The following is a 12,682-nucleotide window of genomic DNA, read 5'->3' as shown; positions in this document are numbered from 1 at the left end:
CAGCAAATAGTTAGCTTATGTTACAACTTGCTTAAAATTAAAAAAAATTCTCTGGTTTTAGAATTTTTGTCCATTCATCAAAATGTCCAAGAAGCAAGCTACATTAAGTAATTACTTTGGTGTTGCACCACCTCCAAAGAAATGCCAGACTGAACCTGTACATAAAAAACATGTATTCGCGGAAAAGTGGCTGCAGAAAGTAGCATGGCTCCAAACAGATGATGACCGCACAGAGATGTGGTGCAAAATATGCCATGAAAATCCCAATCTCGCAGATAAAAGCAGCACCTTTTATATAGGGACAAAACATTTCAGTCATCCAGCTTTTGAAAAGCACGAGAAGAGTAAAGACCACATGATGAGAGTGCAAACTATTGATAACAGGTGCAGCCAGGGTCAGAAATCCACTCGCCCTCTTGGCACATGGCAGGACAAACTGAATGAAGAACAGCGAATGAAGAACGGTAATCTTTTTCTGTTGGCCTTTCACAAAGCAAAACATGCACGCCCGATGCGTTCATATGAGGAGGATATTGCACTTTTCAAGACACTTGAAGTTAATGTCGGGAGTGCATATCGTTCACGATCAGTGGGGGGACCTGCATCGTGCAGAGCATTGCACAGACAGTCGGTTTAGAATTGAGTGAAAAATGGAAGGCAGCTGAATTTTGGGGTTTGCTCTTTGATGGATCAGAAGACGTAACACAAGTGGAGCAGGAAATTGTGTACATTGTGTCTAGCTGTAGAGAGTTTATGTCAGATTTCCTTGGATTAATTAATTTGGATGTGAACCGAGCGGCACAGGACATAGTGAACCGACTGGAGCAGCTCTTCCATACTTGTGGTTTACGGGATCAGTGGAAGACGAAGTTGGTCTCGGTGTGTAGACAGAGCAGCAGTCAACGTTGGAGTTTACAATGGGGTCGTTCCCAAATTGCGTCGGATGGTGGCGATCGGGTTTTCCCTTGTGCATATTCTGTGTACTGCCCACACCCTCGATGGTATCATACAGTGAGACCATACAGTCGCTCCGTTGTCAAGTTGATGAGCTTTTATTTGCAGAGAGGGGGGTGCAAAAAGAACAGAACAACTAAAGAAGATATGTGATGAGAATGGCATTGCCTTTGTGAAACTAGAAAGTTTCATAATATCAGATGGTATGCATGGAGGCAAGAGACTGTTGAAAACATTGATGCTATTACCTGCCATTCAAATTCCAGTGGCTACAAGTGATGATAGTGACTTCAGACATATCAGCACAGAGCGTTTCCAGTGTTTCCTAGCAAACATGTTTGGCACTGGAAACATTTTACAGTTCACCTCCCTCAGGTTCCAGCAAGATAAATTGACTAATGGTGAAAGCAAAGATGAGCTCATGGTAGCTGTTGGACAGCTGACACTATTGCTTGACAGTGAAGGCAAGTACAGGAAAGAGACTGTTTCAAATGCTGGTGCTGACAGGGACAAGGCTGATGTATTGAGTGGTCTAATTCATGAGTTTGAAAGCAGATACGAATCCCTTAAGTCATGTGATCAATTTTTAATTTTTGATCCTTTAACTTGGCCTCAAGAAATGCAAGACCTCTACAGTTTTGGCAACACAACAGTTTCTAACATCCTCCAGAAATATGAGGCCAGCTTGTCTGTTGACAGAGGCTCCACTGTAAGAGAATGGATGCATTCAAAGCAAGCAGGAAAACGTTTGGCAGCCTCCTCTGTGTATAACTTGGTCAACGCAGTGAAGACAAGTAATCCAGATACTTACTCCTACATTCATAAAGTCGTTCTGTTGTCCCTTATACTGCCCTTGAGCAGTGCTGCATGTGAGAGGGGATTTTCACATCTCAGTATAATAAAAAGCAAATACAGATCCTGCCTGTCAGACTCTCACCTCTCATCCCTGATGCACATCCACTTGTCGAAGATGACAACAGAGACTTTTGACCTGAAGCCAGCTGTTGCCTTATGGATGCAAACAGCTAATCACAGACTCAAGCAGGGAGAAAGAAGTAGGCCTACGAGACAAAGACAGTGAAGAGAGCAGTCAGGAGGGTAGTGATGACGACAGCTTGCAGGATAACCGTGCCACATAAAGACTGAGTACCAAGCAACATCTCCAGGTGCTCCCTTGAGAACCAGACGAAAAAGTTATGTGCACCCCTGATTATTAATTTATTCCCTTTTGATTTCAGGCTGCAAAACCATAAAATACAGAAACCCTGAACACTTTGAGGGCGCTGTATCATTGACCCAGTGGTAATTTGTACTGGTTTTACCTCCTGGGAGATGATTTGGACAAAAAATTGCTAAAACATTATTAGGGCACCAGGACAGAGTCACATTAACAGGCTTTAATTTTCACACCTGTTGATCATTCTCTATATATGATTTCTATATATGACATCTTTAGGTTCGAATGAAGCCACTATGAGTATGAGCCCCTTCAGTGGACAAGGTCCCCCACCACAGTCCCCCTCCAGGCCAGACTCTGGCATTGGAATGGACAGACCACAGAATAACAGCAACAGGTACTCATTGTGCGCTGGTACAACCCACCTTTTCTTACTTGAGTTAATTTTCTTTCATACATACACTGCAATAACTTGCACCTCTCAATTTATTTATTTATTTATTTTTTATAAATTTATTTCTGATTTTTCCCTTTTTTTCTGCCAATTTAGTGGCCAATTGATCCCTATTTTAATTCAAACACCCACCCTCGTATTGCATGCGTTCGCCAACTGCATCTCTCCGGTCGGCAGTCTCGAAGGAGACGCCTCCCCACTTTCGTGACAAGGCGACTCCAAGCCGAACCACTGTTTTTCCGACACACACAGAGACGCATTCACATGACGAACACAAGCCGACTCCGCCCCCCTCCCGAGGACAGCGTTGCCAATGATTGCTGCTTCATCGAGTCCGGCCATAGTCGGATCTGACGAGACCGGGGCGCGAACCCCAGTCCCCAGTGGGCAACTGCATCGACACCAAGCCGATGCTTAGACCGCTACGCCACCGCGGACCCCTTCAATTTTTTTTTTTTAATGCTACCCATCTCACAATGACAGAGGATTTTTACTGTAGAATAGTTGTATTCATATTACAGCTCAGATCTTAAATGTTGGATCTGTTGGAACTTTATTACTTGGGGTTTTCCCTCAATGTTGGAGCACACGTCTTTCTCTTCCTCTTCCTGCTAGCTTTTAGCAACTCAGTTCCACACCCTGACTTTCCCTCTGATCACATTTTTCTGAATGAGGTCTACTTACATTATTTCCCTGTTAGATATTCCCTTCTTTTCTTTTGATGTGAGATTCTTTACCAAATCTTCACCTCTACTATCCCCCTTTTTTTTCTTTTTAGCATTTTTGTATACCAGTAAATGTAGCCATCATCACACCATTGTTACACCAGTGTAAAACAATGAATAAAAAGACTTAACTGTATTTCTGCTTGTGCCAGGGGCCAATTTGGGAACCCCCTTGATGAGCTGCTGGTGCCGCCATCCACCAGTGAGGGCCAGAGCGATGAGCGGGCACTGTTGGACCAGCTAGACTCTCTGCTCAACAATACAGATGTCATTGCTCTGGAGGAGATCGATAGAGCCCTAGGCATACCAGACCTCGTAGGCCAGGTAAAACATATGGCCAGTATAACTCAGCCAAATACATGGACACATTATAAAAGCATGTTCAGTTAGGAGTTGCTGTGATAATATTTTGTTCACTCCTGGTAGAGTGTTTAGAATAACAAATTTTCTGTCAATTGGCCATATTTACATGGGATATAACTCATCTTCCTGTTCCAGACTCAAAGTTCTGATGGCTTGCCGCAGGGTCAGGCTCGCTGCGCCTCAACAGACGCCTTCCCAGGCCCAGACTCATCAATCGGCATGGACCAGAAACCCATGTACAGCCAGGGCTACCCTGGTCCTCCAGGACCTCCTTCCATGGGTATGCAGGCAGGCTACAGTGGTGGTCCCATGCAGGGCCAGTCTCCTGGAGGTTTTAACCCCATGATGAACCAGATGGGTCAGCCTGGGGGCTTCCCTGGAATGGCGGGCATGGGGAGTATGGGCAACCCCCGAGCAAATATGATCAGGCCCCGCATGATGAATGCCACTAAGCCCCTCCGACTACAGCTACAACAGAGACTACAAGGACAGCAGGTAACAACACACACACCATACTCAACTATACAGAAATGACCTGTGTTTATGCAGTATTACATAAAATGTAGAGCTACTTATGTCAAGGAAATTAGGTACTTCTTTGTCAACTTCTAAATGGAATCCAAACAAACCAGTCAACATGTAATCAGTAACATATGTATCTGGTCTCATCACACAGTTCATGAACCAGACTCGACAGGGCATGAAAATGGAGAATCCCCCTGGAGGAAACCCTTCCTTGCGTCCAGGCATGCAACCTGGCATGCAACCTCCTGGCATGGGTGGTCAGGTAAATAGGATCCACACCTTCAGATTAAACCCGAAGAGCTTTTGCTCCACACTTCATTTTACGAAGAAAAAAGTATTTGTGAACTCAGCTCACCAAACTGCGGGTCACTGATTAGTTCACTGTTCACTTTTCTTTCTAGTCCGGTTTCCTGAATGCTCAGATGATGGCCCAACGCAGCAGGGAGATGATGACCATGCAGATGAGGAGACAACGAATGATGATGCTGATGCAGCAGCAGCAGCAGCAGCAGCAGCAGCAGCAGGGGCAAGGGGCAGCGGGAGGCTTTAGCCCTCCTCCCAATGTCACAGCCCCAGGAGGCATGGATAGCCCCATGGGAGGACCCCTCATAAACCAGCCAGGACAGCAGGCCTTCAGTTATGGAGGCAATTATGGTCAGATGCCCTCTACAAGCCTTATCGGTGTATTCTAAGTGGCTAAAAAAGATATCATTGTCATTATAGATTGAAATACAGTATAGATCGGAATTAGGGTTGGGTGGTGTAATGGTAATACAGTAACCCAACCCAGGGTATTTAAAAATGACAATTTATCAATTTCAACACTAACAGAATTTCTGTGCTACATCTATCTAATGAAATATAGGTTAACTGTTTGTCCATTCACAATTTATAGTACATGTAGTAGTAGTACATGTCTGCCTATTTGGTCAGAATTACAAATGTTTGAATTTCTGTGTAAATTTTGGGTTTTACCTTCTCGGCCAACCATAACAAATGCTTTCACAAAAACAACTAAATACAAATGGGACAGTGTGCAATGGAAAACCTGTACTGTAGCAGTGACAACATATATTTTCAAAGAAATGGTGTCATTCCACATGATGGAAATGTGGACACTTTTGTTCACAAGGTGCATGTGGAAAAATTATCATTTAAAGCCATGATCCAAACACTTGATCCACTTTACAGGCTACCTGAGAGGAAGTTATTCTCCAAAACTGCCCTTCGAGACTTGTGTAACAAAGTTCAACAGGACTAGTGAATAAACAACAGAAGATTGCCATAACCACATTTTCAAATTTGCTTGGTGGTGTAACAAAGATGGCTCCCTCCAGTCCTCTTTAACGTTTCTTCTTGGTTTTTTTTTAAGCCGCAAATACCGTATACCCCGGTAATATTAGAGAACTGATTGACAGTATGAAAAAATATATACCTCCGAACCATAGTACCAATGTTTTGTAACACTTTTACTTGCAGAATGTACCCTTTACTACAGAATATATTTATTCTTAAGACTATTAATACATATTGTACTATACATACAGTAATCATATTTTTATTTTACTAACATTTGACTGTTTCATTCGTATGAATATTCGTCTTGTGCTTGTACACGCAGGAATGAATCAGCAGGGGGACCCCTCATTCATAGGCCCAGGCAGCAGTCCACCGGGTAACATGATGCCGGGGCGAATTGGAGGTCCTCCTCAGGCTGCCATGATGCAGGGGATGCAAGGCAACCCCCAGGGAGGCCCCATGTACCAGTCCGGGGACATGAAGGGCTGGCCACAAGGTGGCATGCCACGCAACAAGTATGTAGCATACACTTACATAAATGCAATGGTGAGATGACTATTTCTTGTGCAACGCCTGTCTCCGATTTTTTTTTAATTATTATATCATATTAAGTGACATTATGGCTTTTTTTTAATTATAGCTCTTATGATTGCCAAAGACTTAAATAAACATTTTTTGTTTTCCTGTGCTGTTAACTGTTAACAGTGGTAATTACAATATTTTTAATCACTTAACTTTAAATACACTGCAGTGAAAAAACAACAGTCTTTTTTTTTTCTTTTAGGAATTCTCTGGAATAATAATCTTTCATTTGTCTGTCCCAGCTCTTACCCTCAGCAGCAGTTCCCACAACAGGGAAACCAGGGCCAGTTTGGGCCCATGATGATGAATAATTCCATGGGCGGCCCTGGGCCGGTCAGTGGGCCAGCAACAGGACAGATGAGCCAAATGCCAGGTCAGATGCAGGGCCAAATGGGCATGAACTCTGTGGGAATGGGGCGAATGCCAATGGGACCCGATCAGGTATGTGGCTGTGAAAGGCAAGAGTGGATTGGTATGAACTTAGATTGTCTTGATTCGGTTGTGCTTCTACTCTAAGACATACAGTATCAGCATGTTTTATAAAACACTCTTGGAAAGCTAGCATGAATGTTGTGTAACTAAAGCATTCTGGATTGGTGTCATTTGGTCATCCCACAATATGTTTCAGTGTCTCAGTACTGATCTGTTTATTTTGATTTTTTTGCACTTTTGAATAGGTAATGAATGATGTGAAATATGGAAGACACCATTTTTATGCCCCTAGCCCGGACCCCTGTACCACATGATTAAACAGATGTGTATTTCTTTTCAATTAGTCGCACCAATACTCTCCTCTTTCGCAGAAGTATTGCTGAGGATGTTTAGCCAAAAGCAGTGGCAGTCCTACATCAGGATGGCAGCAGAATTTAGAGCATTCCCAACTGTGGCAAAGTGGTGGCGGCAACAGGTGAACTGGCCACAGGGGACCTCCCCGCACAAAGCGTCTCCATCCCCAAGCTTCCTCCAGGACATTCTGGATACATTACAAACAACACAACGGTCTCAGAGAGAGGGGGAAATGGGACAGCTTTGTTCAAGGTTGCATCCCCACTTGGAGACTTACACGCTGCTGGATGGCCTCTGCCTTCATGACGCACAAGCAGAAGATCCTTGCGTGTACATGCATGTGCACGAACACTGAAGTGCGTTCATATATGAATGACCTGAAGCCGTCAAGCAGTATCCGGTGTTGTGGCTGAGAAAACAGAGAGGGAATACGGTACAAACTGGTTGTGGCTGCACTTTAACTGGAGGCTTCTGTATGGAAAAAGGATTTGTTGCAATATTGGTTCATCTTTACTGCCTTACTAGAGATTCATTGCCTTTACAACAGCGGGTTCGTTTTTATTTCTTATCCCTTTGGATGCACCTCGCTCTCACAGAAGTTTTTGGAAGCTAAAAGCACACGTTTATGCAGTTTGGAGCAATAACTATTGCGTCTGTTTTCGACTATAACTGAGCGTCATAACCCCTTGTCATAAGCAAAGAAACGGTACTGCAGTATTAGATGTCAGAAATGTCTCCTCTGTGAATATGAATTGTAAATATTCTACAAAATATATCATACATGGTTTTTATTTGCCTATGGTATTGCAGAGTCCAATACTTGGACATTTTTATGTTTCTCATAGGTCAATACTGTTCTGGTGGACTTGCAGTTTTTTTTCTTTTAGGTTTTCCTTCTTTGTTCTGAAGGCTTTTTAAAAAAAAAAATTTTTTTCAAACGTTAACGACCGTATATGTAATTTTGAGCGAGGCACTTTTGCTTGAGATGCATAATATCTTATGAGTTGAAGGTTTGTGCCTTCACATGACCTGCAGTTTGTTGATGGAGGAGAGCTCTGCCGGGATGGTCCCTCAACATAGCTCAGATTTCTTTGTCAAAAGGATCTGTCTCTGTCTGTTTATTAACTGGAGTGTAACTGTTCGTCTTGGTCTCTTTGTATCGTCAAGCCTGTTCCTGACGGTGTTCTTACTCCCCACCACCTCATAACATGGAGTGTATTTTAACCCTGCCCCAATTTTCCTTGTTATTGCAGTTCGCTGAGTAAAGAAATCTACCTTTTTGAACATGCGCAATCCAAAGATATTTTTCCACATCTTTTTAAAGTTTCTGAGGTTGCTGGTGTACTTTTTTATGTAATTCATTGTGTAATGCCGATGGTAAATGGGTACATATCAAGAATTTTTTTAAAATGCATACGGCGGAACTGTGTGCACCAAGGGGATTGGGTACATTTGCTCTATAGGAAGGCCAGTGTGAAGCTATAAATGCAGTACTAAGAGGACTGGAAGCTCCTAACCACAGAGCGGGAAGACCTCTGTCTTCTCCATCTGGGAAAAAAAAACAGCTTCTCTTTGCTGTGAAAGAGGAATACTAATGGAATTAAATATACTTAAAGACATATCAACCTATTTCTATTTTTCAGGAAATGACTTCACTTTGGTGTCCAGATTTTGTTACTTCGGGAAGATTACCTTTGTAGAATTTCAGTGAAGTGCAAAAACACTGGAGATAACCAGGTTATCTAGTTGTTGTTTGTTTTTATTTTCTTTATTAGGAGGTGAGATAATATTTCATTTTACAGGCTGTATATTGACAGATGTTTTCCTCGATGTTGATATCGATGTAAATACAAATTTCTATTTAAACATCCTTGACTCGAATGTTGTTTTGTTTACCGTTTACTCCTACGCATCAATTTCAGAAGAAAATATTAATGTCCTAATACTAATCTGGTTTCATAATTTCACTGAAAAAAGGTTTTAAACATAGCTAGAAAGTTCTTTGACAGAAAGTACAAAAAAACAAAACTGATTCGTTACAGGTTACTCAGTTTCCTAAAACTTGTGTATGAGGCCTTAAAAGAAAATGAAGCTGCTTCTCTAATTTCTAAAAGGTTTCTCGTGCTCAGATTGTATTCATTGGGGAAATTGTGAATGTACCAAAGAGGGTCGGTTCCAGCTGGAAGTTGGTCATCTTTTCAACCTGATGTCAGCAGACTAAACCCCTGTAACACTGATTGCTTTCTAAATTCAATAGGAATAGATTTAGATGGGGTTTTCCTCTCCAGCTGTATCAGTATGTCCTATGAAGCTGCTGAGCTAAACATTACCCCCCCCCCCAACTACACTGTGGTCACAGGATGACACTGTCGTCCGCCAAAGTCTATGGCGGAATATTCAATGCTACGCGGTGTTCCAATACATTCACGACGTTCAAGAATGCAATTCAACAGAATTTCCACAAGGGGGCACTAATGGCAAGAGCGAGCATGGCGAAGCCGATAATGGTTTGACTGGCATAGATGGAAGGATGGATGGCTTGTGGATTTAAGTTTTGGTAATCGCGAACGGAGCCATATTGATGTAATTTACATAAAACGAAGGCAACGTACTAGGCTTGTGTATTTTTTCTTTATTATTTTTTTGATGACGTCAGCCTACCACGCACGCTTCAGCCTACACATCATACGCTTATAGCGAATAAATACGCTACAGTATTTCGTTCATAGAGAATAAAATGTCATTTGAAAGCCATCAAGTGAGGCTATATACAATCGTCATATAATTTGTTGTTAAAATTTAAAAAAAAGAAATCCGCACGAAGACAAACAATGGAAAGCTAAAAATTATTTCGTCGGAAGACGGAAAACACAAAGTTACAATTAAAACGTCCAAAGCATACGTGACCTAGGTGAAATAAACTAAACTGCCTCTTTTCAATAGGGTTTCTCTTTTGTACCAGTCCGAGTCAGCACAGCTCTTCTTTAAAAAAAAGAAGAAGAAGAAGAAGTGTTTATTAATAGGCTGGCCCGGCTTATAACTACCCTACTGTGGGAATCTATAACAGAGCGCGAGCGTCTCTTCCTGGCAGCGTTCCCGGCCCATCTGCGGCCTGGCTCATGGATTACTGTTTGTTAATGTTTCAATCAGCTGTGTGTTGAGGAATGTGGAGCTATTTAACCTGAACTTCCCCAGGTGTGCCGAGGCGCCGCTCAGTCTGGGCCCCGCCGCCCTCCCCTGCCCTTGGCACAAAGCTATCACACAAACACAATCACACACACACTGGCCGTGCCTCACAACGCCGGGGCTGCAGCTGTGAGCATCGCACCGCAGGGAAATGGGAAAAACATTGCACCAGGGAGACAGAATAAATCTTATAACGAATTGCCTCTCCGAACCGCGTTTAACCCGTGCTCTGCCGGAAAGTACACGGGGCTTTTACTAGGCTGCACCGGCCGGACGGCCATTCTTCCTGAACGCGCCGCCGGAGCGGTGCAGCGTTAAAAAAAAAAAGGGGGGGGGGCGCGTTTAAAGATTCGCTGCACTTCTGCAGATGCGTTTATATCTCCATATTTTAACGGCATGGGATGGGGGTTATGCAGCATGCCCGGAATGGTTAACACTTCCTAGATGTGACTTTTAAATCATTGCCGCGATTTGTCAGGACCTTTAAAACCTTTTTTTTTACAATTTGAGGTGAGACTTCCTCGTGTAATTTGATACCATAATGAGCCATTACACATGCAAATTACCAACTTAACGAGGTATGAGTGAGTCATTTTGAAGACCACCAGCCTTGGTTTTTTTTTCTTCCTACGAGGTAACAGTAGTATATCTGCTGCCTGAGGAAGATATACTATGGTTGTTAGTGGGTCATTTTGAAGACCACCAGCCTTTGTTTTTTTTCCCCTGTTGGGTGCCTCTCACTGACAGCCATAGTATATCTTCCTCAGTAGGAGGAGGACTCAGGTGGGCCTGTTGTGTGGATGTAGACATACTGAGATAACTTTGTTTAAAGAAACACTCAACGGTGGGGAAAGTGCTCAACACACAAGGAGCAAAATAATCCAGTGAGTCAAGTAAATTCTTTATGAGACAGTACAAGCCTGAGATATGTAGGGATACAGCCGGTGTAGGCTCACCTCTGTGACCACAGGTTAACAAAACAAACTCGCCCTAAAAGGATTTTGCAATATTCCATTGCATAACAGTATCAAGGACACGAAACAAGTTCTTGTTCAAAAATAAGTCTTGTTTTAATAAAAACACCCATAAGGTACATTGTAAGAAACAATTTCATATAATCTGGCATTGTAATATACAATACAGTTTGTCGCTCAGCAATCTGAGAAATGCATTTTTTTCTTTTAACAAAATTCAGAATTTTCTACATGGTTTACACATGATATATATATATAGAATTTTTTGTATAAAAAAAGGAAACAGAAACATTTGCTGTCTTTACAAACTCTACAAGCAACAGGCGATGCTGTGTGCAGTGTGGTAGCCTATAACTGCCATGGTCCCCCCCCCCCCCCGGCTAATCCAGCCTGGATGGACACCAGTCTCCTCCCAAATGGACCTCTGATGAATCGAGGGCCTTGAGTGACAGCTCCTCTCCGCGAGGCAATGTCCGCACAATCTATTTTCTAGCGCGGGAGTTTAATACGTCCCTACTCAGTTCAAGGTTATGACGCGGTTTAGTCACGTCGTTCGGCCTTGTTCGTTCTTCACGGTGCTCGCTGTGGAGTGATGGGGCGCTCCTGCGTGACGTCTAGCGGCACATGATTCTGTCGTCTGAGCATCCGTTCTGTGGAGAAAGGGAGGGAGAGAAACGAGACAAGGTCAATATGCTGATTTGGGAAGATATACATCAGTAGAGTAACAGTGGTCGATGTGGTATTAGTGCGTGTTTTGCGAACGCCAACTTTGACGCACAGCTTTTGACGCACTTCAAAAAAACAACTTGTTGCAATATATTCCTCAGCTGCTCAAATGCAGAAGCCGAGTGGCGTGGTGATATTTACCTCGACTGCGATGCTGGCGAGCTCTGCGTTAAGGGTGGTCAACGGCGTGCGTGGGACGCTGCCGGACGAGTGCTGGCGGCTCTTCTCGGGCTCGTCCAGCTCGACCTGCAGATCCCAGATGTAGTCGATGACGTGCTGCAAGATCTCAACCTTGCTGGCCTTCTTGTTGGTCGGCAGGGTGGGTACGAGCTCCTTCAGCTTGCTGTAGCAGCTGTTCATATCCTGCAGGAACACGCTCATCTGCTCGTCGAGCAGCGGGATCTTGCACTTGGAGATGGCCATGCTCTGGTCGGCCAGGCAGCGCACCATGTCGTCGCCGCCGACCTTGCTCTTCAGGGCGCAGGTAGATCCGACAACCTTCATATCGACTGGAGCCAGAGACGTAGTTTCCGAGGAATGTAAATAAGAGGGAGATAGGCGCGTTGTTTTTCTTTTTTCCGGCGTCAGCTGCGGATTTCTCCAACGCGTTAAGGTTGTTGGCACGGCAACGTTGACAGTTTGCAGTATCCACATGGGCAAACTTCCTCTTTTTTATACTAAAGCCGAGGCTGGAGGGCGGTCGTGTTTGCGTGGAGGGAGCCAATGGGATACTTGGATTTGTATTGGTGGGTCGGTCCACAACCGCTCTCTCGGCCAATGGCAGCGCTCGCCTGGTTATCGGGATTTACAATCTGTTTGAGGGATGGCGTTACAAATGGAAACAAATGTGTGTCTTTTACGGGCAATATGTGGGAATCCAGCTGTCCGTGGCTTGGGGACTCTGCAGGTGTAGATTGCCTGGGGACAGTCA

At 43.7% G+C, this 12,682-nt stretch overlaps 2 protein-coding genes across 8 annotated transcripts in view; one reads left to right on the top strand and one right to left on the bottom strand.

Moving 5' to 3' along the window:
* Positions 1-8,727, top strand: part of ncoa3 (nuclear receptor coactivator 3) — a 43,173-nt gene extending 34,446 nt beyond the window's left edge. For all 7 annotated transcript variants that reach the window (XM_056273353.1, XM_056273358.1, XM_056273352.1 and 4 more), the window contains 8 exons: positions 2,411-2,528; positions 3,463-3,634; positions 3,809-4,168; positions 4,350-4,460; positions 4,600-4,852; positions 5,820-6,012; positions 6,322-6,520; positions 6,883-8,727. In XM_056273353.1, the coding sequence (XP_056129328.1) occupies positions 2,411-2,528; positions 3,463-3,634; positions 3,809-4,168; positions 4,350-4,460; positions 4,600-4,852; positions 5,820-6,012; positions 6,322-6,520; positions 6,883-6,894 (1,418 nt within the window). In that variant the 3' untranslated portion in view covers positions 6,895-8,727. The remainder of the gene's footprint in view (positions 1-2,410; positions 2,529-3,462; positions 3,635-3,808; positions 4,169-4,349; positions 4,461-4,599; positions 4,853-5,819; positions 6,013-6,321; positions 6,521-6,882) is intronic.
* Positions 8,728-11,096: 2,369 nt separating this feature from the next.
* On the bottom strand, positions 11,097-12,381 carry id1 (inhibitor of DNA binding 1, HLH protein). The gene is made up of 2 exons (XM_056274334.1): positions 11,893-12,381; positions 11,097-11,675 (listed from the first exon to the last, which is right to left on the bottom strand). The coding sequence occupies exons 1-2, from the start codon at positions 12,253-12,255 to the stop codon at positions 11,640-11,642; spliced, it is 399 nt and encodes a 132-aa protein (XP_056130309.1). The 5' UTR covers positions 12,256-12,381; the 3' UTR covers positions 11,097-11,639.
* Between the last annotated feature and the right edge of the window lie 301 nt (positions 12,382-12,682).

The sequence above is a fragment of the Lampris incognitus genome, chromosome 2 (assembly GCF_029633865.1).
Source record: "Lampris incognitus isolate fLamInc1 chromosome 2, fLamInc1.hap2, whole genome shotgun sequence".
In the NCBI taxonomy this organism is placed as follows: domain Eukaryota; kingdom Metazoa; phylum Chordata; class Actinopteri; order Lampriformes; family Lampridae; genus Lampris; species Lampris incognitus.
Note: the sequence above shows the minus strand (reverse complement) of the source record. Positions and strands in the feature narration are given on the sequence as shown.